The sequence below is a fragment of the Vombatus ursinus genome, unplaced genomic scaffold, assembly GCF_900497805.2.
Source record: "Vombatus ursinus unplaced genomic scaffold, bare-nosed wombat genome assembly UNPS02014786.1, whole genome shotgun sequence".
NCBI classification, from domain to species: domain Eukaryota; kingdom Metazoa; phylum Chordata; class Mammalia; order Diprotodontia; family Vombatidae; genus Vombatus; species Vombatus ursinus.
Genome location: NW_020954564.1, coordinates 37,281,522 through 37,309,229, shown reverse-complemented (window position 1 = coordinate 37,309,229; position 27,708 = coordinate 37,281,522). Strand labels below are relative to the sequence as shown.

General features: G+C 41.3%; 2 protein-coding genes across 4 annotated transcripts in view; one reads left to right on the top strand and one right to left on the bottom strand.

Moving 5' to 3' along the window:
- Positions 1-27,708, top strand: part of LOC114047044 (astrotactin-2) — a 1,078,351-nt gene that overhangs the window by 697,718 nt on the left and 352,925 nt on the right. The window lies entirely within an intron of this gene.
- Positions 16,276-26,860, bottom strand: LOC114047045 (E3 ubiquitin-protein ligase TRIM32). 2 transcript variants are annotated; one of them, XM_027867718.1, is made up of 2 exons: positions 26,790-26,860; positions 16,276-19,957 (listed from the first exon to the last, which is right to left on the bottom strand). In XM_027867718.1, the coding sequence occupies exon 2, from the start codon at positions 19,872-19,874 to the stop codon at positions 17,931-17,933; it is 1,944 nt and encodes a 647-aa protein (XP_027723519.1). In that variant the 5' UTR covers positions 19,875-19,957; positions 26,790-26,860; the 3' UTR covers positions 16,276-17,930. The 2 variants fall into 2 exon arrangements, with proteins under 2 accessions (XP_027723519.1, XP_027723520.1); XM_027867719.1 differs by having other exon boundaries at positions 26,798-26,860.

The window sequence follows — 27,708 nt, the reverse complement described above, 5'->3', positions numbered from 1 at the left end:
ATTATCAGATGATTTCCTCTGGGGTAGGTAGCCAGGGTAAGTGAAGAGCTTCTGGCATCTGGGAGCACAGAAGAAAAATTGTGCTGACTGCACAACTTTTCTTGACTGTGTATGCAGTCCCCATTAGCAATTATGGAATAGAAAGAAAACAGAATTTAGGGTTAAAGCTTGAGTTTGAATTCCTTACCCAGGTAAGTTAGTAAATCTCTCTAGGGTTCATTTTTCTTATCTGTAAAATGATGAGGTTGGATTAAATGATCTTTAAGGTCTCTTCCAACTCTGAATCCCTTAATCTTGTTGATACTGAGTCCCCAAAAAGGTTTCTTTCTATTGATCTCATTCCACTCAGTACATCTAAGTTTCAACTGCTGACTCATGAAAACCACAGCATTAATCTACCTTAAAACTCCCACAGCAATATAATTGGGGTGTCCCTATCAGAAGGACATAAAGAGTTCTTTCTTTTGCCCTTCTACACCCTATAGTCACTATTGGTGGTGGATGAGGCTGAATATGTTCAAATTAACCAACTGTTTACATATTCTGAACTTTCAGCTCTTTTTTCTTGGAGAAAGCAATTATCAAGACTTTTCCAGTGGAGGAATGTTCCAGTATCTTTGTTCTGCCAGGTGTCTGCAAAAGATCTTATTACTGCTTTTGAAAAGGCTTAAGGAGAGAAAAGAGAAGAAAGACAGAGGGGAAAAGAAACAGGGACAAAGAACAAGAGAGAAGCAAAGAAGAGGCAGTTGGGAACAGAGAGGGGCAAAGAAGAGACACAGAGAGATAACGCTAGAGATAGAGAAGAGAGACAGAGATAGAAACATTCATGTATGTGCATATGCCCCATTGTTTCCAAACTGTAGAGAACTGAGTACTTCATAATTTCTTTGCAGAGTGTTCTACTGTTGCTTTCTGTCATACTCTTGAGCTGCCAGCCAGAAAATCAGCTGCATATCCTTACAGATAAATGTCTGTCTCTACTTTTAAAAAAGTATTTTCTCTCTCTTATATTTCCCAAGTCTGTCCCAGAGAATGAATTCCTGCATTTCCATTTGAATTGCAATGAAGTTTTCAATGAGAGCTGGAACGTTCACCAACCAGTGTTGACAGAGTTAGGGCTGTTTGTAAGTCTTCACTGGAACAGACGCAAAAGAGAAGATGAAACATCATCTTCCTTTCAAGGAGACACATGGACCTTGAGAAACTTCTGAGGAGCTCCTGCTCCAAGATCAGTGAATCAGACTTAGAAAGGGTTTAAGGTCTGGAACCCCTAAAGGGTTTTGCTAGCAAGGATCATTTCTGATTAACCAAAAATTTAAGCCGCTAGGGGCAAACCAGGAAGACTTTTGAAAAAAAAAGCTTCAGATTGTGGTCAAGGAAGGGATGAAAATTATTCTAATTTGCTATTTTAGGAATCATTCATTCATTTAACAAACATTTATTAAGTGCCTATGCCATGCAAAAGACTTTGATAGATCCTGAGGCAGAAGATGGAGGAAATTATGAAGATTAGATAAGATGATCATGGTAGCAAAGAATTCAGAGCAGGAAGAGACAGTGGAGATCATCTAATTCAACCCCTTCTTATTATAGATGAAGAATCCAAGACTCCAGGGAAGTTAAGGGACCTCATCATCATCTTCATCACCATAATAATTAGTATTTATAGAGATCTTTAGATACAAACAATGTTATAGTTATTATCTCCTTGGTTCATTAGAACAGACCTGGGGCATTAGATAGTACATGTATTATTACTCTGTGTAAAACAAGGAGTTTTATAACTGAGGAAAGAGACTCAGAAAAGTACAATGAATTGTCTGATATCAGCCAGCTAGTAAATAACAGGTCTCACATTTGGACTTCTGACTTCCAGTCCTTCCAATATTGCAGCTTCCCTCAGGGAATTTACTGTGAAGTTGAGGGATAAGGTGCAAACACAGATGCCTTTTGTTGAGGATCTGGGGGCAACTAATGGTTGATTAAGACAGGATCGATAGGTAGAGCCAGTCAACTTCCTCAGCAACAGGAAAAGACAGTACAATATGTAGTTAATTAAGCATACATACTCCCACGGGACTGCCATTTCTCCTAGATGAAAATACAAAAAAAAAAATATATTCCCAATTATAGATTGTGCCCATCTGCAGCAGAACTTCCCAGTCCATTCCTCATAAATCTTAATGAAGAACAACAACAGAGAGCTCTTTTTTTCAGGGGTTCTTAACCTAGGATCTATGAAATTATTTAGACAGATAGAGAGAAATTGATGGGGAGAGAGAGAGAGAGGCAAACTGTATTTCAATATAATTGTTTTCCTTTATGATCCTGTGTATTTTATTTTAAGCTTTCAAAAACATTCTAAAAAGGGGTCCAGGTTGTCAGAGGGGTCCAGAACACACACACACACACACACACACACACAAGTTAAGAAGCTCTACTTTAGGTGATGGCTTCAATCTAATGTTCATTTTCCTTTCTGATTCTGACTTTGTCCTCTTTTGACTTCAAAGGGCTAAGGAAATCTAATGTGTGAAATTAGGGCTTCCAATGTTTGTAAAAGGGGCAGTGGGAGGGAAGCAGACATCATAGGCCCACTGATCACCCAATTCAGTCTGTTCCCCCACACCTTGGCCTGGAATTTATTGTTTCATGTGGTCTCTGGGTTTTTTGTTTTGTTTTGTTTTCCATAATTTCTTAGACCCATACATCTCTTTTCTCTCTGTGTCATGTATTTTTGATGTAGTAGACCTGGGTCAGTGAGAATGAGTGGGCAAAAAGAATAAAATATAAGAAAACCAAGTAATAACCTTGCGTGTAGCAATAACAGTTTAAACTTAAGTTGTCTGAAAAAAGTATGCTGCAAAGGCTGTGTTGGCATATGTAAAATATATGCAAATAATATGCAGATACATGCATGGTATTGGTATTTCTACACATCTTACATACCTGCATGTGGCAGAGTAAGAATTTCTCCAAATCAAGGCCTCATCCTTTGCAAAGTTTAGTCATCTTGATAACCTTTTGAAGACCTTTGTGTTGTGTTATCATTATAATCACAGAGCCCAAACCAAATATGTCAGGGCTGTAGTTATTTTCACAGGATCATAGAATCCCAGAGTTTACAAAGAAGTTCAGAGGATATAGAGGCACCTGAATGGGAATCCTATACCATGCCAACAAATGGTTATATGGCCTTCAAGCCTCTGCATGTACACTTCCAGTGATGAAGAACTCACTCTCTCACTGTCCAATTCAGGACATCTCACATTGTTTACAGAATTACAGAATTTCAGAGTTAGGAAGGGTCTCAGAAATAATCTAGTCTAATCCACACCCTCAAAACGATCCCTATTACACAGCTGACAAGAATCATCTAGCCCAGGGGTGGGGAACCTGGGACCTCAAGGCCACATCTGGCGCTCTAGTTCACATGACTGAATCCAAACTTCACAGAACAAGTCCCCTTAATAAAAGGATTTGTTCTGTAAAACTTGGACTCAGTCAAAAAGCCACACCCAAGGACCTAGAAGGTCCCATGTGGCCTTGAGGTTCCCCATCCCTGATCTAGCCTCTGCCTGAAGACCTCAAATGAAGGAAAATTCACTACTTTCTGAGGCAGAACCTTTTGCTTTTGGAAAGCTCTAATTGTTTAGAAGCCAAAATTTGTTTATAACTTTCACCCATTGCCTCTAGTTCTGCCTTGTCCTAGGACCAAACAGAACAAGGTTAAACCCTTTTCCATGTAGCAACTATCATGTCTCCCTGGGTCTTTGCTTTTTCAGGATAAACATCCCCCTGCCCAGTTCCTTCAGAATACTTCGGTTCTCATAGTCTTTGTTTTTGAATCACCTCATGGTTTTGGTTATCTTGCTGAATGGGCTCCAGCTCACCAACATTCTTCCGATAGCATGTGGCCTCTAGAACTGAGCACATTACTCTACATGTAGTCTGATTAAAGAAAATCAGAATAGTGTGTGTGTACATGCATGTGTGCATGCGCACGCACACACACACACACACACACAGAGATACACTTGCCTAAAAGACTACTTACGGAGAGCTCACATAGGGCAAGCATTCACATGGTGGTCAGAAGATGTGATACAAGGACACTCTCAAGGTCTCTCTTAAGAACTTTGAAATTGATTGTGTGACATGGGAGACACTGGCACAGGACCTCCCAATATGGCATGCCCTCATTAGAGAAGGTGCTGTGCTGTATGGGCAAAGCAGAACTGAAGTAGCTCAAAAGAAATGTGAGATGCACAAATTTAGAGAATCTACCCCAAATGTTCACATGGATTATTTGTGCCTGACCTATGGTAGGACATTCCGAACTCGTACTGGACTGATCAGCTACAGTCGGACACATTTTAACTTGACTCTAACAAAGTGACGTCATTTTGGTCCTCTTTGAGAATGAAGGACTGCAACCTATATGTATATGTGTATGTGTGTGTGTATACATAGACATGTGTGTATACATATGTATGTGTGTATACATACATACATACATATATACACCCATATGTAACCTAACCCCAAATGGGGTAACGAGTCAGACATGACTGAAATGACTGAACAACAACAAAAAGATAAATATGAAGCTAAGACTTTATACGAATTAAGTAGAAACACTCTACTAGGAATTCAGAGACATAGGTTCTGAGTTCCAAATTTGCTTTTGAATAGAAATTATGATCGTGAAAAGTTACTTTTTCTCTGAGATTTAATTTCCTCCTCTGTGAAAGGAAAGATCTGACTCCTCTCGGGTCCTTGCCGGTTCTAACATTCCATGATGCTCTGATCTTGATTCTGAGGTATCAAAATTCATCTTATACGTAGTGATTTGGAGAATCTTGCTATGGGAGAATATCAAGTTGTAGCAGGCAGGAAATAAAGAATTCCAATTTCCTGTGTGTGACTGAACATGGGCTAGTGTACTTCACTTTACACAATAGATGTATTCCATAGAAGGTTTCTGTAAATTGAACCCTGTCTTTGTACTGGTTGACAGTGTAATTACAGAGATGTTTTATCATTACTTTAGTGATCTTCACTTGAAAATGGTGCCACTTTAATCTTGAGTTTCTCCGCTGTTACCCTCCTCAGTCATTTTTTTTTTTTTTAAATCAAACACATTATAGTGGAAAGAGTAAGAAATGTGAGGTCAGTGTATTTGCTATTTGCTCTACATGTGATTGTAGGAAAGTCACTTTAACTTTCTATATCTCAGTTTCCTTATCTGTAAAATCAAAAGATGGAATTAGATGACTCTAAGGTTTCTTCTAACTCAAAAATCCTATGATACCGTGTGGAAACAGGATAGGGTTGTTATTCTGGCTCTGCCAGTAATGTGTTCACTAAGTCACTTTAACACCTTAGACTTGGTTTCCTGATCTATAATGGGGAGGATTTAATTAGATGACTTGAAGACTCCATTCCTATTAAATAATTCTCTAACAAAGCTTATAGTCATTTGAATGCAAATACATGGTATTCCTTGAAGAATTGTATTCTGTAATCCCTCGCTATACAGAGAAAGGGGGAACACTCCAGTGTTAGCACTTAGTACTGACCCCTCCGACTCTAGCCTTGTTCTTTCCCACCTCCATCTCTCACAAATTGATGCTCTGTTGGTCTTTTTTGTTTCTCTAATAAGGAGCAAGTCTGAAGGTCCCATCCGCTCCATCTTACAATCTGTGTATGCCACTGTATAAAAAGTAATCAGCTCCTTTGCCAGGCTGTTTTCATCGATGGCAGGGCCACCAGTTGGCAGGCTGCCCATCTCCTAGCAGCCGGTTTCCTCCCCCGCCATCACCCCACACAGAGACTCCTTTCCACAGGGAACGTTCCTTGGAGGCCTTCAGTTCCACTGGAGTCTGAAGTTTTCTTCCCCCATGGGGGTGAGAGACAAGGATTGATTGTGTGGTTGAGAGATTGAGAACAAGCAGATTGTTTATCCTCTTGCTCACCCAACTCCAAAAAATTGAGAGATTCATCTGTGAGTATAGGGGAAGGGGACTGTCAGAAGTGGCCAATCCCTTTGTGGTAGATTAGAAAGACGACTGAACTCAGAGACAGAAAAGAGGCTTAGGTTTGGCTTCTGAAATCTCCACTTATTAGCCATTTGAGACTATTTCTTGACTTTAGTTTATTCATTCAGAAAGTAGGGACAATAATACTCTAGCTTCCTGCCTCAGGAATGTCTTGAGAATCTCATTTGATAATGGATATCAAAAGCATTTTCTAACTTTAAAACACTCTACAAAAAGCTTCAATATCTTAAAACTAAGTTTTGAGGCACGAAGACTTTTGGGGCATCCTGTATAAATCATAAGCTACTTTTGCCATCATCATCTTCAAATTGTAAAATGTTTTTTAAACCTTAACATGCTGTATAATTGAGTCATCATCATTGTCATCCAGTGAATAGATAGTGAATTCATAAAATCCCAAGTCTATCTATGGCTCTACCTTGAAATGTCCTTTTGCAAGTCATCGCCTCTCTAAGTATCATTTTCCTAATCTGTAAAAATTAAAATAATGCTTTCATTGCTTCTCAATTTTGATACCATGTTATGGAGAGGGATAATGTGTCTATAAGATGGCATAAATTACTTAAGGAGAATAGATAAAGACACAAGATTATTTATAATCAATGTGGGTATTTATTACAACTACTACTAATCCGATACTTCAAAACTTCTATGATCTCACAGATGCAGATTCTCTTTCCACCGACAAAGATTGCCTCTCTTACATGATTGCTTGGTAGACAATCACTGGTAGGCAAAGTGGCTGAAACCCTTAATAACTTATTGGCTAACCTTCCACAGATGAAAGTCTCCAAACTTAGCTTGGTTGGTCCTTGAATGACAGATACAGAGTCTGTCACTGGGACTTTTCCAGTTTGCTAAGGCCTGGCATGGTTTATGTTCTCGTGGCAGAATCTTTGAGACCTCTGTGTCACCTCTGTGTCATGAAGCTCTACAGTATATTTTGGTAAAGGAGAATTCCTACTAATACTGGTGCGACTCCTCATCCTCACCTTCTGAACCAGACAACTAAATAACAATGTTCTTTCCAAGCTAAGGTTCATATGAAGCCTAATTTAACCTAAAAATCTCCACTTTCTTTCTCCCAATTATGTTAAAGAATCCCAGATGCCAGTTGTGCCTCCTGACTGGGCTATCTAATTTGCTGAGTAGAGTTTTATGCTAGATCAGTGGGGGAGGTGGTCAGAAAGAAACTCAGAAAGGAGAAGCAGAAAGGTTGGGTACCTAAAGCTGGGTTAATCAGTAATGTCTTTGAAGGTAATTTGATAGGAGTGGGGCACTTTGCATAAAGGAGGTGGGGAATTTTACCTCTGGAGCTTAACAGGGAAATGGAATCTCCACTCCTCATCAATTCAATTCAACTCAATGTCAATTTCAGATAGTGAAATCTATATTGAGTAGTCTATTTGTGATAGGTACTGTGGGGATGAAAGGGGGTAATTGGGACATAGAAAAACTGGTCAGATTATATCCATGGCCTGATTTTAGATAGTACATTTTAGGGGGCAATATTGACAAGCTAGAGTGCATAGAGAAGATAATCAGAAAGGGCAGAGGACTCCAAACCATGTCATACAAGGTTCATTGGAATAAATGGAGATGTTTAGCTCAAAGAAGAAAAGACTTCAGCTGGAGTAAGGAAAGTATAATATTGCTATATCTAAAAATCTTAAGATCCTCCATGAGGAAGAGGTATTAAACTTGTACTGCTTGATCCCTGGCAAGAGAACAAGTATTGATGGGTAGAAATTACAGGTAGGCAGATTTCAGCTCAATATAAGGAAACACATCCTAACATTTAGAGCTGATCAAATAGGAACAGGTTGTCTTGGGAGGGTCATGGCTCATAGAATTTTGAGCTAGAAGGACCCTAGAAATCATATAGTCCAACAAATCCTCTTTACATATGAGGAAACTAAGGTTCAGAGAAGTGACCTTTCCTCAAGATCATCCAATTAGTATTTCCTGTGGCATGGATTAGCTCTTCTTGGCCTGTCCCAGCTTCTCAGTCTCAAAAGTTCTCCTATGGGTTGGCAATATTTTTTTATGCATAGTAACAATAGTCATGATGGAAAACTTAAAATTACCTACCTACTGAGACTTGAATATGAGAATAAATTAACTCCTTAAACCCTGGAACATCCACAATCAACCCTATGCTGGACATTCAGCAGGAATGTAGTCATAGCCCCCCAATCTCCAGTTCTTTGATTCAAACTGGACTGCTGAAAATTCCTAATGTGCTTTTTTTCTTATTTTATTCTCCCAAAAATGAAATTGGAAAGAATGAAGAGGGTGACAAACATTGTAAGTACATTTCAGTCAGAAGTGATGAAAATGTTTGTCCAAGGGCCAGGTGGATTTAAGTCTAGGGTACCTGGGAACACTTTAGTTGTCAGGTGGTAAAGTTAGTGGTGGTGAAGAGGCCAGTGGTTTCTTAGGCAGACCTTGGAAATCAACTTGACTATGGATCCATTTCATCTGAGATGGTCTTCATTTTCTCAGTGTGCCAGAATGAGACTCCGATCACCCTTCATAAGATGTCTCAACAATTGTCATCTACTGTGATTAGAGACTAGTGAAGAGAAGAGTAGGTAGATCTTACTCTCCTGAAGGTGCAATGGAAGATTACTGGAAATTTAGTAAGAGGACTTGAATGCAAACTATCATAACTATACAGGATCACTTTATCCCCTGAGTCTCAGTTTCCTCATTTGTAAAATGAGGGGGATATCTGGAGTTCTCAAGGTCTGTGAATTTTTTATATATATATATTTGACTGTGTTTCAATATAATGGGTTTCTTTTGTAATCCTATGTATTTTAGTTTATATATTTGAAAACACTATTCTAAGAAGGGGTCCATAAACCTCACTGGACTGACAAAGGAATCCAGGATGCAGTAAAGGTTAATAACCGTTTCCAGGAGTGGGGAACCTGCCTTAGACTAAATGCAGCTTTATATCCAATATCTTATGATTTCTAATCCCTACCCCTTAATCTCCTCCCCATTTACATGCTATGTTTATTGCCCATGGAGAAGGGTGAGAAGTCATCCATCTGTGAAGGAGACATACAGTCCAGGTATAAGTAGTATTCACAGACAAGTCCCCACAGGAACCCTGTGGTGAGGAATACCTGGATGACCTGAGCAGAATTCCATATAATTAGACATTTTGCTTAGGCTTCTCTTTATGGGTACAGCATGATATTACAAATAAAGTGATAACAACAGATGGGTTCAAATTCATTTGCTTTTTCTGTCACCACAGATAAGTCACTCGGCTTCACAGTCTTGGTTTCTTAATCTACAACACAGAGATAAGAATATTTGTAGTACCTATATCATAGGCCTAAAGCACTTTGTGGAATGTAATGTGCTGTATAGAGTCAGTTACTATTATTAAAGCTGAAGGGAATAATAATTACTCTGATTTGCATAATACTTTAACCTCAAAGACAGTTCTTTGTAACCCTATGAAATAGGTACTGCAATTATTATTTGCCCAATTTTGCAGTTAAGGACACTGAGACCCAATGAAATGAAGGGACTTGTCCAAGACTTGTCCAAGTGACTTGTCCAAGGTGAGATTTGAACCCAGGCCTTCTGATTCCAATTTTTGTGCCATTTTTACTATACAAGATGCCTGGGGTGGGGGGGGGGGGAATGAACTGGCAAGGAGGGCTGAGTGGCCTCTAGGCAAGGAAAATTGAGCTCTCAGGAATGAATAAAGCCTTATGTGATATCACTAGGGACCCCTAACTAAAAACTGGTGACCAGACACCACTCCAGAGCCCAGAATCTTGCTTCCTTCATCTAGCCAAACCATTTTTTCCCCTCTCCCAAGCACTTGCATTGTACAGTTAATTCCTTAATATTATCTGAGGGTGTCTGTTCCTGGAAAACACACAACTACAGCTACATTGGCCTTACTGTATAGGAGTGTCCTAAGTTGGGAGCCTATTGAATACCTCCACAAGGCATTGCAGTATGATGGAAAGAGCACTTAGTTTAGAGTTGACAGAGCTGAGCTTGAGAATCCCACCTCTTATATTTAACTAGCTTTGTGAATAAGGAAACAAATTTCTCTGAGCCCCAGTTTTTCTGCTATGGCATTTACTTCACAGTGTTGTTGTGATGATTGAAAGAGTGAACATATGCAACACACTTTGGAAACCTCAAAGCATTGTATAAATGTCAGCTGTTATTATTAGACCTTTTAGGGCTCAGATGCTTTGCCAGAGTGTCCTGAGAGAACCCAAGATTTCCTCTTAGTTTAACGTTAACCTAGCTGATCTCTAAACTCTGACTCCTGGCACCAAAGCCCTGACTTTCTTGATCACCCTGAAACATCTAGGTTACCTAGGTTGCATCAATACCTAATAACCCATTCTCTACCATTTGTTGCTACCATTTGTATGGAATTGGTACTAGGTAAAAACAGCAGTGATAGGAACAGTTAATTAAGGATCCAGGGCAGCAAATCTACAAATCAAGCAGCAAAACTGATTCAGAATGATGGATGGAGCTTGGAATACAGAAGTTAGAAAACACTGAAGTTTGGATTAGCATTAGAGGATGAGGTGAGGCACTAAACTTGAAGTCAGCAGGACTGTTTGAATTATGGCTATGCTATTTAATTTGTTTGGACTTGGTAAAGCCACTAAAGATCTGTAGGCCTCAGTTTCCTCACAAGTAAAATAAGGGGGCTGAACTAAAATAATCTCTGAAGTCTCTTCTATGATTCTAGGAATTCCTGGACCAAAAGGAGAGTTCCACCAGGAAAGCTCAGTGAAGTATCTGATACCCAGGGAATCCAACGTCTTCAGTGAGGCACCTACCAACAATTAATTCCTTGGAAGTCTAAAGGGTGCTATATAGTTGGAGAACAAAGGGAGTCAGGAAAAGGAGGGGAGCTGTTCACCAGGCAATAGATCATTATCACAGAGTGAGACAAGCCACATTCTGTATACTGGTGGGAAGGTAGGAATTTGAGAACATTAGAACCTAAAAGAAGAGTGAGAGAAGAATCAGACCGGACAGTGTCAGAGGCCCAGATAGGCTGGCAGGAATGATAATGATGATAATAATGCTTATATAATGTTTCAAGTCTTGCAATACTTTACATATTTTATTTCACATATATTTACATATATACATAGAACTTGCATATATTATCTCATTTAATCTTGACATCATTATGATGTAGGTTCTATATTATTATCATCATCTTAGAGGATATGAGTAATGAGGAAACTGCAGCTGAGTGGCTAACGTTCATATGGTTTCACATCTATTAAGTGTCTGTGAAGGGATTTAAACTCAGATCTTCCTAGCAAATATAAGGGTTGGGTCCATAAGAACCAATACAAAGAACCTACAAGCAAAAGGAAATCCTGAAATGGCATTAAGCATGTAATGCAAAGTTAGTATTAAGAGCTTCTCATATACTTTTTTTTCTTATTTTTTATTAATTTATTTATGTTTAGTTTTCAACATTAACTTCCATAAGATTTTGAGTTTTAAATTTTCTTCATCTTCTACTTCTCTCACTGCACCCCCCCCAACATGGCGTACAATGTGATATATGCTCTACATATACAGAAACGAGTCCTAGAGTGTGGACAGCCCAGAACCTAAAGGGGCTCAGGTAAAGGGTTGATTGAATTGATAAGGTCTGAGAGAGCAAGCTGCTGAAGGCAGGCGCAAAACGATGTGTAAAAAACTAAATTGTGGAAAATTACCCTGGGCAAAATTTCTGCCTTGCTAGAAAGGCCACAGTCCAGAAACATGTCCGTTGAAAGGACAACAGTGAGATACCAAAGAGGTCTGGTCAAGTTGTTTCAGGATTCTTTAGAGAAGGAGGTGTCACATCATCCTCAGAGATTCACCACCCCCCCAAGAGTGACTGGGTGACAAGTCATCATTCCCTTCCATTTGCAAATACCATCAGGTGCGGTGTGAGAGTCACTTAAATTAGAGCCCAAGTTGTAACTAGGTCATGTGTAACTTTACAACAATAAAGTTGCAATTGGCTATGAATATGATGAGAGCTTGCACTCATACTAAGTACTTTCTTCACAACACCGTGAGGTGGGTAGGAGGAATACTGAGGCAACTAGTGCTCACTGTGTGGAGTTTTTAGCTCTCACGATGGAAGATGGAACGAGGCTGCACTTGGAACCAAGGGACACCTATCTGAGTTTAAATCCTACTTCTGACCCTTGCTGAACAAGTTCGCCTTAAGTCATTGAATAGATGTTGCCTCAGACAAAATGACACCTGGGGAAGACCTTAATTTAGAAAGGTCAAGCCATCCCAGGCCACTGTCAGTCCTTTTGAATTTTGTCTTGGCACTAAGGCTTTGATGACTCTGGAGGAGAGAGTGAAGCTGAAGACTTTGCAGCTCTGCCTCACTTGAAATCCAATTCTTGGGCAAGTCAAGACATCAGCCTGGTGATGTCATTGGTCCTCTTCAAGAACGAAGGACTCACAACAAAAAAGTTATCCATCCCTTGGTCAGTCACCTGATCCGAGCCTGCTTCCTCATCTATACAATGGGGGTAATAATACTTGACGGCTGGCTATAGTTTTTGTAAAGAAAGTGCCTTATAAACTTTAAAACATTATATAAATATGAGTGGTATTGTAAAACTATTAAGTGGCAGAACTGGGATTTGAACCCAAGTGTTCTGATACAAAGTACACTGCTCTTTCCGTCATGCCACAGCACTGCACGTTGGTAACAGAGATACCTTATAAAGCAATTTATTTCAAACATATATTTTCTTGGTCAACCCATCCACCATGAAAATAAGCTGATCTCCAAAAAGCTTTAGCTTACTCTGACCAGGAATTACTGAGCATTGCCTGTAATGAACATAAAATGGAATAAGAACCTATTTTTAGTCTCTGAGCAAATGGCATGTATATGAACATATATACGTATACATATATATATATTGAAAGCTTTTAAGCTAGCCACACACAAAACGCATTTGAAAACCCAGGCTTTTTTTTTTAACTTGCCTACCTTGACTTTTTGTACCCTCTTCAAAAATTCAAAATGACACCCCAATTATTTTAATCAATTAATTAGCCTACAGGTTTAATGTGCTCAAGCTTCCCTACAGGATACATAGCTGTAGCTAAATTCTAATTTTGCTCTTATAGCCTTTACCTCCTCCTCACAGTCTTCTTAATTAGGAGTTTGAGCTCAGCTGAGTTTGCTGTTGCATTTTTTTCCCCCCAACATGTCCTTGCAATTGAGCATTTCTTGAGGCTGTCTTTTACATCAGTTACTTGTCTTTGGGGATTGTGCTTTTATTCACTTCTCTCCTGCCTGTTGAAAATTGTATTCATCTTTCTAACTTCCTTCCTGCATAAGGTTGTAGATACTGCCTCCCCCCAACTCCCCATATAAATGTGAGGTCTCCTTTCCATGAAGTGTCATTGCATTATGTTTGAATTTTTTTAATATAATAATCCCCTACTACTTGGCTTTATAGTTATTTATCTCCCTTCCTAGATCATAAACTCTTTGAGTGGGGACAATATTTTAGCCTTCTGTCCATTAGAACTTAGAACAGCACTTTACACAGAGGAAATGCTTAATCAAAGTGTGTTGAACTGAAATAGCATTAACCCAGCCTCAAGTCCTTTCATAAACCAGTCAATTTATGAAAGGACTTGATGAAAAGCTGTTTGGTTTTATGGAAATCTTACCATCCTATGCAATCACTTCCCTGATCTCACCTTTAGGTACTTGAAGTTAGAAGATCGAGTTTCTTGTCAAGCCTTTGACATTAGTTGTGACTAAAGGAAATCATTTTTTGGAGCCTCTCAACCAGTTCTTTAATCTATTACATGGAGATAATAATGCTTGTAGGAATGTTGTGAGGATCAAACAACATAGTGAACAAAATATAAGTGCTATAGAAGAAACTGATTTCCCCATCATGGAAGCTTCCTCTATCAATAGATTGTTTCCTGTCTTGTTAATTAGTAGCTAAGTCTGAAGTTGCTTGAAGTAATCAGAGGCAAGTGATTTCAAAGTCACAGGGCTAGTAATCATGAAAAGCAAGACTGAAGCCCAGGTAAATTTCACAGGCTTATAGATCCATAGCTGGAATAATCTTTCAATCTCATTCTCCTCACTTCTATAATGGAATAGCTACCCAACCATCATAAGTGGTACTGGGAATGATGAGAATGACAGCTTAGGGCTATTGATGCTCCTTTATGGAAGTCATTCATGGTCTTTCTAAACTGGCCAAGGATTCACCTTTCAGAGACCTGGGTTCTACTTTTCTCCATTGCTTATTAGCTGTGCAACCTTAGGCAGGCAAGTTACTTCCTCTCTATGGCTGTTCCCTTATCTGTCAGTTCTACTACTGGCCTAGCTGAGCTCTTAAATCCTTTCCAGCTCTCAAGTTCTTCTACTTTCTAAGTACAATCCTTGGTAAGTCTTTCTTACTAAGACTTAGTTAAGTCTCCACTCTTTCTTCATATAAGCATAGATCTGGAGGCCTTGAGGTTCTTAACCTTTTCGTGTATGTCATGGTCCCCTTCACAGAATGTTTTAAAATGTATAAAATAAAATTCATAGGATTACAAAGGAAACCAACTATTCAGAAATTTTTTTTTCCCATTCAAGTTCATAGATCCTCTGAAATCTTTCCATAGACAGTAGACCCCAGGTTAAAAATCTCTGCTTTAGAGATTACATATACAAAAAGGATGACCATATTAGTAGTCTTGTTGGGAATTCATAGCAAGAAGTCATGTCCTTGGATAAATTTGTCTTACCATGTATCCCCCCTACTTGGATTTCTGACCGAAGCCCACATACAGCTCTTGGGATGGGGTTAAGTTTACAGAAAGGGAAGAGGGGGACTGCTCAGTAGAGGCTAGTAAAAGAGTTGAGGCAGTTCAATTCACACCAGTAAATGCTTGAAGATAGTCAGTGGGGAGGCACTCCATTAACCACACAGTGCAATGAGCTTGTTTTATGCCTTATAGTTTTCCTATGGGTACAGCAAGTAATGTTTAAGCAGTTGCACTTTTAATCTGGTACTAATTAATGGCCACTTAAAAGCGAAGTGTTACCCAGCTAGGTAGAGAGAAGAACTGAAGAGCAGAGTCTAAAGTCTGGGTGTCTCTGGGCTTCCCCCAGAACTTGACAAGGATACCAATTTGCACTTCCAGCCAGGGGCTCATTCAGTGATCTCAAAGCACTCTACAGATAAGAAGTGAATAGCAGCTTTCAAAGGAATTTATAGGGAAACAGAAAGGTTAGTAGTGACAGTCAGCAGGGAAAGTTAATGGCATTAAAATTCATGGATCCTTCTACAAGTTTGGAGATTGCAGCTCAGCTCTACCAGTGGCTTGGTTCCCTAAGCCTCTGGTTTATTTAGTTGTGAAATGGGACAAATACAACTGTCTTCATAGGAAGGCTCTGGATTCTTAAATAGTCAGCTCTGGATTATCCCTGTAGATGGAGGAAAGGGTATAATGAACAGATGCCTGAAACATTTATTTGAATTCTATTATGCTTTGGGACTTCCACTTGTATAGGGGTGCATCTGATGCTCTCCAAGTTTTTTTATTTGAAATGAACCCAACCCTCTGATGACCTGACCACTAAGACCAAGTTTTTGTATCCTGATCACTATTCTATCCCTTGCTACCACCTATTCCCTTCTAGGAACTGACAGTCCTTTCTGTCAGGTCTAAGATTTGCTTTCTCCCACATTTTTCCTGTGACATAAGTGGCTAAGAGTTGGAATTTCAAAGGCTCTACAGGAAAGGAATAGAAAGGAAGGAAAACACCAATGTTGCCCATCAGTTAGCACTAAAGGAGAAAGAATCTGAGACACAATTGGCTTATCAGCATCCTGCATCCAGTCCCACATTTCTCTGGTCTGTAACCGCATGCTGTGGTTATCTAAGAAACAAAACACTAAGTACAACTCAGGGACAATGTGTAGAGATACCAAAGTACCCCAATGATAGATGGGCTAACAGCAGATAGAAAAGTGCTGGGAATGTTTCTGTCAAACTTGCCAAAAATACAACATTGTATTCACTTTTCAGCAGCAAAGTGTGTATTCCAAGCTGCTCCCTTAGTTACTGTTTTTCAGCAAAGGGAAACAGATCTTCTGCCACTAGCCGCTATGGCTGATAAAGTGCTTTTAATAAAAAGAGGAGCTGCTTGTGATATACTTTTAATTGAATCAGTTTTCCCTCCATTAACACAATCTTATAAAATCAGACATAATTTCACAATCCAGCCTATGCTTTCTTCAGGTGCAAAGCCCAAGACAAATTAGTTCTGGGCTACCTTTAATTATGTCATTTTCTGTCCTTTGGGAGCTAATCCCAACGCAGGCCAAAAAAGAAAAATTAGTTTTTGAGTAATGCAACCCAGAAAAACTGTTTTTTCAGTAACTATAGGTCTGTGGTGCTCCCATCTCCAGGCAGCCCTGTCAGCTTTCCATCACACTTCTGTGCCTGAAATTCAGGAAGAGCTAAACTTAAGTCAACACAAATATCCAGGCACTAATTCTTCAATGCCTTCACCCACAAGACTATCTTCTTCAAAGAAGAAATCTTGCTTTCACTTTTGGAATTGTAATTAGAAGGCAAGAACAGATGGTAAAGACTCAATTTAAAACTGTGAGTCCATGACTTTAAACCTTAGGTGCCTGATAATTGTTTCTATGCACTGGGAGTGGGATTTGCGTTCCCTTTATGTGATGGTACAGGATAGATCCTTTTGATGGCACTGCCTGCTAAGAAAGAGAACTTCAGCAAAGTGAGGGATGGGATATAAAAACCACTTCCCAATATTTAATTAAAAGAAACAAACATTAGTAATGGGGAAACTGCCATCAATTATTTAATGCTTAACAAAGGAACAGAAATAAATCCTCAAACTGAATATTTTACACTCCATTGGGAAAATGCAGGCTAAGCACCCGCCAAAGAGTTTTCCAATAATGAAAATGATTCTCAATCCACTCCCACCCCTTGGCCTTGTTTTATAAACTCTTAGACAAGTGAGTAGACTCACAGAAGTTGATCATGAATAATGGTGGGCCAAACAACAGCATCTTGAGGAGTATGAATAAATATATTATTGTTAACGTTATTATTGATTCCATTTTTTTTTTTACTTTGGCAAAGTTTCAAAACACAAATCCCTTTAATAGACAATCAGCTTTCAATTTAGAGTTCTCTAATGGTCCACAAAGTCATTCCATTACTCAATCACTCCTAAACATGGTGGTTTAAGATGTTTCAAACATCCTGGTCTGCAAAAAACAGCCCTCCAAGGTATCTTCTTGGGGAGCACTGGACTTGTTTCACATTGGTAAAGGTGAGTGAACTTGGAGGCAATACTACTGGGATATATTTGAAATGCTACTGAAGAGCCATAAGGAGCTGGGAGAGCAGGTCCCAGTAGAGCATGCAGATCAGTCAGCAGTGCAGAAAACCCTTTGTTGGCAGGCAGAATGCTACCTGGAAACGAGCCAACAAGCCAAGGATCCAAAAGAGAAACAGGAAATCAATGAGGATTTGCTGGTAAGACATTCCTTAGTCACTACGATGATTAAAACTGGTGAAGTCTTGGAGGGGCCTGGTGGCTAATCAGAGTATAGCTAACTGTCCCACGTCCTCAATGCCAGCTGATCCTTTAAAGCTCTATTCTTAGAGGCAAACTAAAGTACAGGACTTCTAAACACTGACACTTGTATTCTACACTTACCCAGCTAGGATCAGGAAACAAAACTAATCTATGGCATTAAGGACACCCACAGATTTATTAGGAGAAAGGACTGCTATGATTGAGAATGCCAGCTCCCTTTAAGGCGTAGAATATCTTCTTAAGTGGTAACTGTAGATCTTGATGCAGTGATCCCAACAATCTAGTACCAGCAGCTGCCCTTTAGGAGTAAGAGCGATATCTACAGGACAAATGAGTCCCTCCCGGATAAGAACATTATAGCCACCACCCTTGGGGAAGTGAAGGATCTCCTTTCGGCTGCTATCGGCAACAATGAGGTCCCCACGAGCATCCACACACATACCAGCAATACAGCGGAAATCTTCATTCTCTGAGAAGAAGTGGCTGATCTGACGGCCTAGCTGCCCATCAGGGCCCACAGAACCAATGGAGAAACCACCCTCAAGGTGGTGCTCAATCTGTCGGTTCTCCAGGTTGAGGCCCAGCCCCTGGGTGAAATAAATAGTGCCTTCAGCATCACAGGTAACAAATTTGGGCCGAACAGCGCCACAGAGACAATTGAACTTGACCACTCCAGCTGATCGGTCAACTGTAAAACACCACAGTTTGCCTCCCTCCACATCGGTGACCACAAACTGTCCTGAGGGCAGTGCAGTAATGCCCCAGGGCTTGCTCAGCTGACTCCGGTGGCAAGCAATACAGTGGCCTTCTAAAGTATACACTTTGACAGAGTTGTCATAGCTGTCAGTCACACCAATCAGTCCTTGGCAGTTCATGGCCACTGACAGTGGGGTCAGATTAGGCAGATCAGCCCCAAGGAAACTGAGCACAAAGCTGTCGATGCCACTAGGACTGCGCCGAATCTCCTTCAGGAAGCCCTTGCGGGAGAAGACCTGGATACGGAAATTGCCCCGATCAGCTACCAGCACTTCACCCTGACTGGTGACATGGAGGCTGACGGGGAGGTTGAACATGCCTGGTGTGCTACCCCTAGCACCCATCTTCTTGATGAAGTGGCATTGCTGTATGCTGGCAGCCGCCTCAGATTTTCGTTGGCGGGAAGGTGAAGACCGAGGACTAGGGGTCATATCATCTGAGCTCCCATCCATCTCCCGGATTGTCATGGAGGTGGTGTCAACTTCCTCAACCCAGGGCTCATCTACGTTGACTGTCCGGGGCTTCTTAACTGCCTGGCCAATCTGGAGTGGGCCAACATGACCCATCTTGAGGAGCTCTACATCCTGTAAGGTCAGTTCCTGGGGCAGGTTGGCTATCAGCTCTGGTTCCTCCTCATCAGCCACCTCTTCCAAAATAGCCACATCTGCCTGTTTGAGCTTGGCCAGGAAGTAGTCACAACGAGACACAGCCTGTACTTCTGCAATATTTAGCAAGTATCCCTGTTCCTCCATCACTTGGCTATTGGCCTTTTCCACCTCTGCCAGGGATCCCGTGAAGAACTTGCGTGAGCGTGCTAGCTCCTGATGGATCCGCCGCTCTTCCCGCCCATATTCTTGCAGAACGGCCTTGTAGCGGCCTTGCAAGTCTTTGGAGACCCTTTCCAGGGTCTGCTTCCGCACTTGCAATTCTTTGACCATCTCCCGCAGCTGAGCAAGCTTCTCACCAAAGTGTCGCCGCCGCTCCTCAGCCGCCTCCTTGATGGGAAGCACACTGTGTTTGGGCAGTGGGTGCTCTGCCGTCTTACAAGGCTCACAGAGCAACATGCCACAGCTCTTGCAGAACTGTCTGGGTAGTCGCCGCCCACAGGTCCGACACATCAACAGTGACATGGCCTCGTTCAGCCCAGCTGTGTCAATGATCTTCAGGATGGTCAGGTTGTCTGCCAGCAAGGATAAGTTGGTGATGCGTGTGACCTTGCTACAGAAGGGGCAGCGAACACCATTGATACTACTTGCCAATAATTTCTCCAGACAGTGCCGGCAGACGGTATGGCCACAGTGAAGGAGCTTGGGGCGTAAAACCTCTTCAGTGAAGGATTCAAGGCAGATGGGGCATTCTAGCACTTCCCGAAGAGCATCCAGATTCAGTTGGGAAGCTGTAGCCATGGCCAACCCAGGGCAGCTTTCAACTAGTATAGCCTGAAGCAGAGTAACTCACTGCTTGACTTCATTCCATAGAGTTTTGGTTCCTGTCAACGAGAAGAGGGGGAAGAGTAATTCATTTCCCTAGCCCTTAAACCACACAAACATACAGTCGATTGATGATGAGACCTAATTGGTTATTCCCCACTTTGCTGAAGATAGACTCCCAGAGCCCATAATTCTCAGTTTCCTCCTTCTAGTATTTTATGTGGTTTAAAATTCAGTCCTGAAAAAAGAATGAATAGCAGTAGCAGAAGAAGGAAGACACTAGAGGTAAATGCAGGCCTTCCAAAGCCCAAATGCAACTTATGTATTCCTATGATGTGCAGACGACCTGGAGAAGGAGGGGAGAAGTGTGTTAATTGTGTGAATACTCTGGGCAATCCAGCAATGTAGGAAACACTGTGAAAATATAATCAACTCTCTCTTGCTGCACTAAGGTGCTAAGGAAGGGAAGAAGCAGCAGATATATCATATTCTGCTTTGGAACAGTGAGGGAGAAAAAGGTGGAGCTGCATATAATAGAAGTACCCAACTTTTAAGTATCTGGCCTAGACTCCCTGAAGATTCGGTCTCTACTACTGATATCTAGAACCAGATGAGCAATAGATGGAAAGAGGCCTTAGGTCATCGCAGATAACTCAGAAAGTAGACAGAAAGCACCGTATATACTTTGTCAATGCTTACAATTACAACTGGTATCTCAGAGTTCCCTGCAGGAAATCCCTCACTTTCAAGCTTCAATTTTCTTGCATAGGCTCTGGAGCACCACAATGAAGGCACCACTGGGTGGCCAGATATTGTGTATATTAAGCCACAATGAACAATCTTTTATTTCTGAAGTTGACCCTATGCAGGAGCTAATGATATAGTTCCACAAATTTGTGAATGCTGGAAAATTTTATAGCTGTAATTGTGCACATACATGCATGTGTGCATAAGTTTATGTGACTACATATAAATATGGGGGAAATTATATCAATCTCTCCTTCCTTAAATTCTTCTTCTCCCTTCTGTCTCTCTTGTTCTCTCTCTCTTCCTCTTTCTTTTCTTCTTCTCTCCCCCCCTCCTTGGGACACAGATATGCTTGCCAGAAGAACATGAGTTTCCATGTTTGAGGTATCAGGCAAGGATACTGTCATCAGTGATCTTACTAGTAGACATTTGCCTTGTTTTAAAAAAAAAATAGAATCAGTTCCCCTTTTTCTCCTATTTTTATATACAGCAAGGTGGTGTAGTGGATACAGCACTGAGCCTGGAGTCAGGAAGTCCTGAGTTCAAATTTGACCTCTTAGACACTTAGATGATAACTGCATCTACCTCTTGAGGTTGTTGTGAGGATCAAATGAGATATTCATTAATCACTTAACACAGTGCCTGGCACACAGTAACTGGTACTTCATATTTGTTCCTTTTCCCATTGCTCCCCAAATACTAAACTCGTATAGCCCAAGAAAAAGCACATTTTGTAAAACTACCATGATTCAGATTCTAACAAACAGATGCATTCTTAGGTAATCCTGTATAAAACATTGAAGAAAAAAAAAAGGCCTAGATGCTCTGGGATCATTAAAATGAAAGAAGCTAAAGAAAGAGGCATCTTTGCTTTGTTCACCAAGGGTTAGGTACTCTGCCCCCTCTCCAGGCACTAGTCAACTTGGATCCTCATTCACTAACTTCTAAAACAAAGCTAATTTAATTATATAGGATCCAGAGTGCATGGGGAGTATTTGAATTGAATCTTAAATGTTTATAGTACTTTAAGGTTTCCAAAGTGCTTTCCCCAATAGAATTTTGCAAAGTAAGTAGTCTATTATCATTTCCATTTTACAGATGAGAAAACTGAGGTCCAGATATGTGAAGTCTTCCCAAACATCACAGTTAATATGTGGCAGTGTTGGAACTAGACTGTAGGTGTCTGTACTCCAAATCTAACACTCTTTCCACTAACACCATAGTTTATGTCTAGTCAATGAGAAGTTCTTGGGTTTCTGAGATGAGATTCAGCTCGGAGTTTTTACTTGTATGCACCCATAGGAAGGAAGTGATTTCTCTGTACTGGTTCTATGGAGACCTGGACTGGAACAGGAAATAAGCATCCCAGTATGCTTTGATAGCCTTAAGTCATGCCCACCTTGGAAGCACAGATCTTTCAAGGATATTAGGCAAGACAAGAGTGGCTAAATTTCTCACAACTTGTCTACATCCTAAAAACATCTCTTAGATCATCTAATATGGCGGAACTCCCAAACCAAAAGGTGACCAACAGGCTATCATTAAATGGAGAGGCCTTATCTAGGACATTAGATCCTCACACAAATTTAGCTTTCATTTGAAATCATCCTACCTTCCCACAATGTCATCAGTAGATGCACCAGCAGGCATTTTGTAAGGTCAACTTAAGCTTATGGTCAAAGTATAGTTTTCTAGCTCTAATCTCAGAAATATAATGTGCATTACAATTATTCCTTTCTCAATATACATATTTATTCTGGCCAGACCAGTTTGGGTGGTATTTTGTAGGTTCTTCCCTCCCCTACTTTTATGCAAGTTTTCTAAGATACATTTTCTTGTCCTGCATAACAGAGTGTCAATTAGGTAAACAGTTGGGTTCATACTGCACATAGTCTCCCCTGGGAAGTGTTCATGTGTATTCCAGAGCACTTGGAGGGACTATCTCCAATGAGGCACAGATACCTCAAACTGACATTTGCCCAATTGTGTGTGCTAGAGCTCAGAGAGCCACTTAGGACTGTTCAGGAACACCTGCTGGCAATGGAGATTAAACTCATCAGGCAAGGGCTTCAGCAAGCATAGGCACTGGGGAGGGAAGTGGGGGAGAGGATTTACAAATGAATCAATATAGCAAGAAAGGTGCCCCCCATCACTCAATACTACCTCTTCTTATGAAAAACCACAGAGCCTGGAACACACAGTAAGAAAATAAAGAGTGTGTGTACTTGTGCATAAAGGAAACAAACCTGTCAATGATGAATCAAGTGTCATCAGTTAATGAGTTAATAATAGGTTTGGTAGAAATTCCTTGCCTGTCTTCTATCTTTGTCTGAATCTTGAGACAGAGTCTCTTGTATCTTCCACAAACATTTGGATATCAGAAACACTAATAACATCCTAGCAGCCAATATTACTCAGTGATGCCTGAGACAGCATAGCAGGGAGAGGGAAAAACCATCCTCCCACTCCCAGGTATTCCCAGACTCACCTAAAACTTACTCTGTTAAATCAGCAGTAGGGTAATGGAGTCAAATCACCTGGGTTCAAATCCCATTTCCACTGTGTAATTTTAGACACATAATTCCCCATCGGTGGACCTCAGTTTCTTCATTTGTAAAACGGGGGGGGGGGGGGCCAGTGTTTAAGATAATCTCTAAGATCCCTTCTAGCTCTATATTCTATGATCCTATATTATTTCTGCTCATAGCCTACCTAGATTTGACTCAGTTGGGCTTAGGGAAGGTCTTGGACATGAAAATTACAATGTCAGGAAGGAAGTTTAAAGAGAATGATAAAGGCCTATGGAGATCCCTAGAAATTTGGCAAATAAAACATAGCTACCCTTCCTGATCCCTTTCCCTCAAAATGACATAAGGTCATAGGACTCAAATCTGGAGGAGGCCTTAGAGATGTAGTTTCTCTCCGTGCAAACTGATCAGGAAACCAAGCCCCAAGAGATTATGACTTGCCCAAAGTCACAAAGTAAATTACAGAGCCAGAATCTGAACCCAGGTCTTCTAAATAAAAATGCAGCACTCCTAAAGTCTTCCCCCTTCCTTGAGACAGCCCTCTTACCAACATATGCACCCCTCCAAGGGCAGAGTCACAGGGAGAATTCTGTAAGGCACTTGAGGATAACTGATCATATTATGAAGAAGTGGGGGCTCTACAATAACAATTAATTAAAAAATTAATATACTTCCTCCCCACATAACAGTCCCTCAAATACTGGAAGAAAGTGATCATGTCCTAACTGTCCTTTGAGGAGCAGGAAGAAGGCTTGGAATATGTAATGGAAATATGTATTTGGTAAATAGGACTAGGGCCCTAAATAGTTCTTGCTTTCAATTCTGATTCATGACAACCTGATCTCCCCCAACCTCTATTCTCCCAACCATGCTTAGTCTTAGTATGTAATGATGTATTCTACAGCCCATCCCTACTTTATTGTGGCTACTTAGTATTATTAGACTATATGACTCGTGGCTGAAAATATCAATCACCAGATAGCCAACCTTGTGGATATGAGTTCCTCTTTACTTAGCTAGAGTGGCCCTTGGATGAGAAACACAAAATCTTTTCCAGGGTCTGTACTTAAGGTCTTCTCAGGCTAGTTTCACCTGTGAGGGTTTATGTTCACCTGGCATAGCCTTTAAGAGCCCAGGGTCACCTCCCTGTTATGGCAAGGCAAGGAATTACAGGATTCCTGAATTTAAAAAAAAAAAATCAATCAAGTGTGGTTGCAGGGCCTTGCCTAAGCAGCTAGGTGGTATACTGGATAGAACACTGGACCTAGAGTCAGGAAGACCTGAGCTTAAATGTGGCCTCAGACACTTAGTGGACATGTGACCCTGGGCAAGTCACTTAAGACATCTGCCTCAGTTTCTTCATCTGTAAAATGAGGATAATAATAGCACCTAACTCCCAGGATTGTTGCAAGGATCAAATGAGATTAATTGTAAAGAACTTAGTACAGTGTCTGGCACATAGTAAGCCTTTATAAATGTTGGCTATTATTAATACTATTGCTATTAGTATTATCATTATTGCCAAGCAGGGTTTCAAAGAGAACAGTTAGTTGTTTCCTCATCACTGATGTAGCTGGCCCTGATATTTGCTGAGTAATGCCACCATCTATTCTCTAAAATAGCCTGGAAGAATGAAAATGGCATGTTACTTCCTTCTTCTGCATTACACCACCTTGAATTTTAGTGGAAGGGAACAATCATTTATTGAGCTCTTACTATTTGCTAGGCACCATGATAATCACTTCACACATATTATCTCATTTGATCCTCACAACCCTAGGAGGCAGTTGCTATTATCCTCATTTTACAGTTGAGGAAACTGAAACAAACAGAGTTAAGTGACTTGCCTAGGGTCACATAGTCACTAAGTGTCTGAGAATGGATTTGAACTCTAGTCTTCCTGACTCTAGTCCCAGTGTTCTACCCACTGCACCATCTAGCTGCTTCAGGCAATTTTGCTGTCAGGACACTGGCCTTAGGATGATGGGGAGTTCTTTCAACCCTCATTGACCTAGCTTAACTAGTGTCCTACAAAGCTTCATACCTCATGAATACAAAGGTCATCTGACCATTTGCTAGGTCTCTTGAGGAAGGGATTCTTGTTCAAGTATGGTTTAAACTAGATGGCCTCTGAGGTCCCTTCCAAGTCTAGGATTTTGAAAACCTTTGTATTTTCTCCCAGACTTAGGGAATGCAGTCAGTGAGCAGCCATTTCCCCTTGCCAACTAGGAAAGTGACAGCATGTCTGCTTTATCACTTTCTAGGCCATCTGTCTTTGGCTTCTGGTGAGTTCTGTGTACTGCAGGAGGATGCTGCGTGATCACCTCAACTTGCTGGACTCTTCAGTGAAAGTGACCAAGGTGTCCGAGGGACATACCCATACTATACCTTTATTACCATCCAGGTTCATAGAACATGGAAAGTTAAAGCTACAAGAGGCATTAGAACATGAAATGTTAGAATATAGAATGTCAGAACTAGAAAGGGCTTTAAAAAGCACTTAGTGCAATCCCCTTCATTTTAGAGAAAAGGAAACGGAGGCTCATAAAAATCTCAGGATTAGGGCAATGAATCCAAAGTCTAGTAGAAGAACTGTGCAAAATAGCAGGAACACCCTGGGGCTGACACAATTTGTCAAGAGAGAAAAGTAAATCGGACAAAACCTCTTTACAAACCTTGACTACCCTGCTTCCCCCTAAATTTCACAAATGTGAGCTTTTCCAAGGTCACACAATGAGTTAATAGACTAGAACCTTTTTAGCCTACTACCCTTCTGGGATCTTTCCACCAGGAAAAGCATATCCTCAAAAATCTTTCTTTAGTGGATGCATTTGAGAGATTAAGCTGAAGAGAGTTCAATTATGCTTGCCCCAATGAAAGGGCACGACTAGCTTGCTGCTGAGAATGGGCACTTTTGTTACCAATGTGCCACGTCTCTAAAGCATTACCCACCCCTCTCTCCAGAGCCTTCTGCTGTCTGTGGTCCCTCCCTTTCCCATCCTGACTCTTCTCTGGGTCAGGGATGTGAACCTTGAGCATTTTGGCTCCTCTAAACCTTGCACCCCAATCCACTGGGTGCCACACCCAAACTGACCTATTTCCACAATCTAGACCTATCAAAGCCCCCAGGTCGTACCCCTCCCTTATTTGTGCCACTCCCACATTTCCCCTGAACTTTCCCTATGACCTCTGGATGACCCCTTTTCACCCTGGGTCCTGGGGGGGTCATTCTTCTAAACAGACCCCTTCCCCCTGGCCCCAGTATCGGGGTCTCTGCCTCCTCCCCCCATCCCCATCCCAGGGTGCCCACCATTAACTTCATTCCCAGCCGTCCCCCCATGGGAGGTTTTCCTTCTTGCCCCAGCCCTTGAGCTGGGGGGAGGGGGAGGGTCTCTTCTGGCCCCCTCCCCCGATTCTCCTCCCTGCCCCCACCCCGCGCCGGTCCTTTCCCCTCCCCCTCGGGTTTCCTAGGTCCGCACCGTTCCATTCCCGGGACGAGGCAAGAGGAGTGGGCAGGGAACGGAATGTGGAGGCCCGCTCGCTGCCCAGAATGGGGCACACACCCTCCGCTCCCCACTCCCGCGACCCCCAGTCCCCCCGCCCCTCCTTTCCCTACCTCTCTACCTGGCCGCCTGCGACTCCCGACGCAGCCTTTACCAACGGCTTTGCTGCGCACGCGCGACCAGGCGCCCCCCTGGCGGCCAGCGAGGGTTCGGCACACCTCCTGTCAATCAAATATTGCCCCGACCTCCTTCCACCCAGGTGGTATGGGAGTTGTAGTTTTTTCTCTGCTCAGAGAGCTTGGCCTAGGAGGGGGCTAGGAAGAAGGAAAACATCGGGGGCTGTGGACCCTGACTGCGGAGACAGACTAGCAATGAGCTACTTTGGTTAAAAGGGGAGTCAGAACATGTCTGTTACTCCTTGTGTCAGGGATGTGGTAGGAGTGAGAGTGGAGAGCAAGAGGTTTTCATGGAGTCATAGCACTTAGAGCCAGAAGGGACCTTAGCAATCAAATCCAACCCCAAGGGCCTCTACAGATGAGGAAATTGAGGCCCAAATCAATCAAGTATTTATTAAATGCTACTGTTTACCAGGCACTGTGCTCGGCGCTAGGGGTACGAGTACACAAAGAATGAAACAATTTCTTGGAATGATCTGACATTCTACTGAAGGATTATATATATTTATAATTGCATGTAAAAATATATACCACAGGCCCTAAAAAAAGAGATATGAGAACATACCCCAGCCCTTCACCTGATTCCTTTACAGAGGAGGGAAGTCTGCCAGTGTGAAACATTGCATATATTTTGAGACTTTTTCGATGCATTGATTGGTTTTGCTGAGGTATTTTTCTCTTATTTCTCTCTTTTTTTTTTCCTTTAAAAATATTTGTTATATGAGATGCCTTTCTGAGAGAGGAGAAGAAAAGACATACTGGGAGAAATTATGCTGATGTAAAAAACCAGATATCACTAAAAAATTATTTTAAAAAATATAACAAAAAATTAACAATAAATACAAATACATGAGAA

Excerpts from the sequence above, each read along its gene's own strand:
- LOC114047045 (XM_027867718.1), bottom strand. The coding sequence starts at position 19,874 with ATGGCTACAGCTTCCCAACTGAATCTGGATGCTCTTCGGGAAGTGCTA.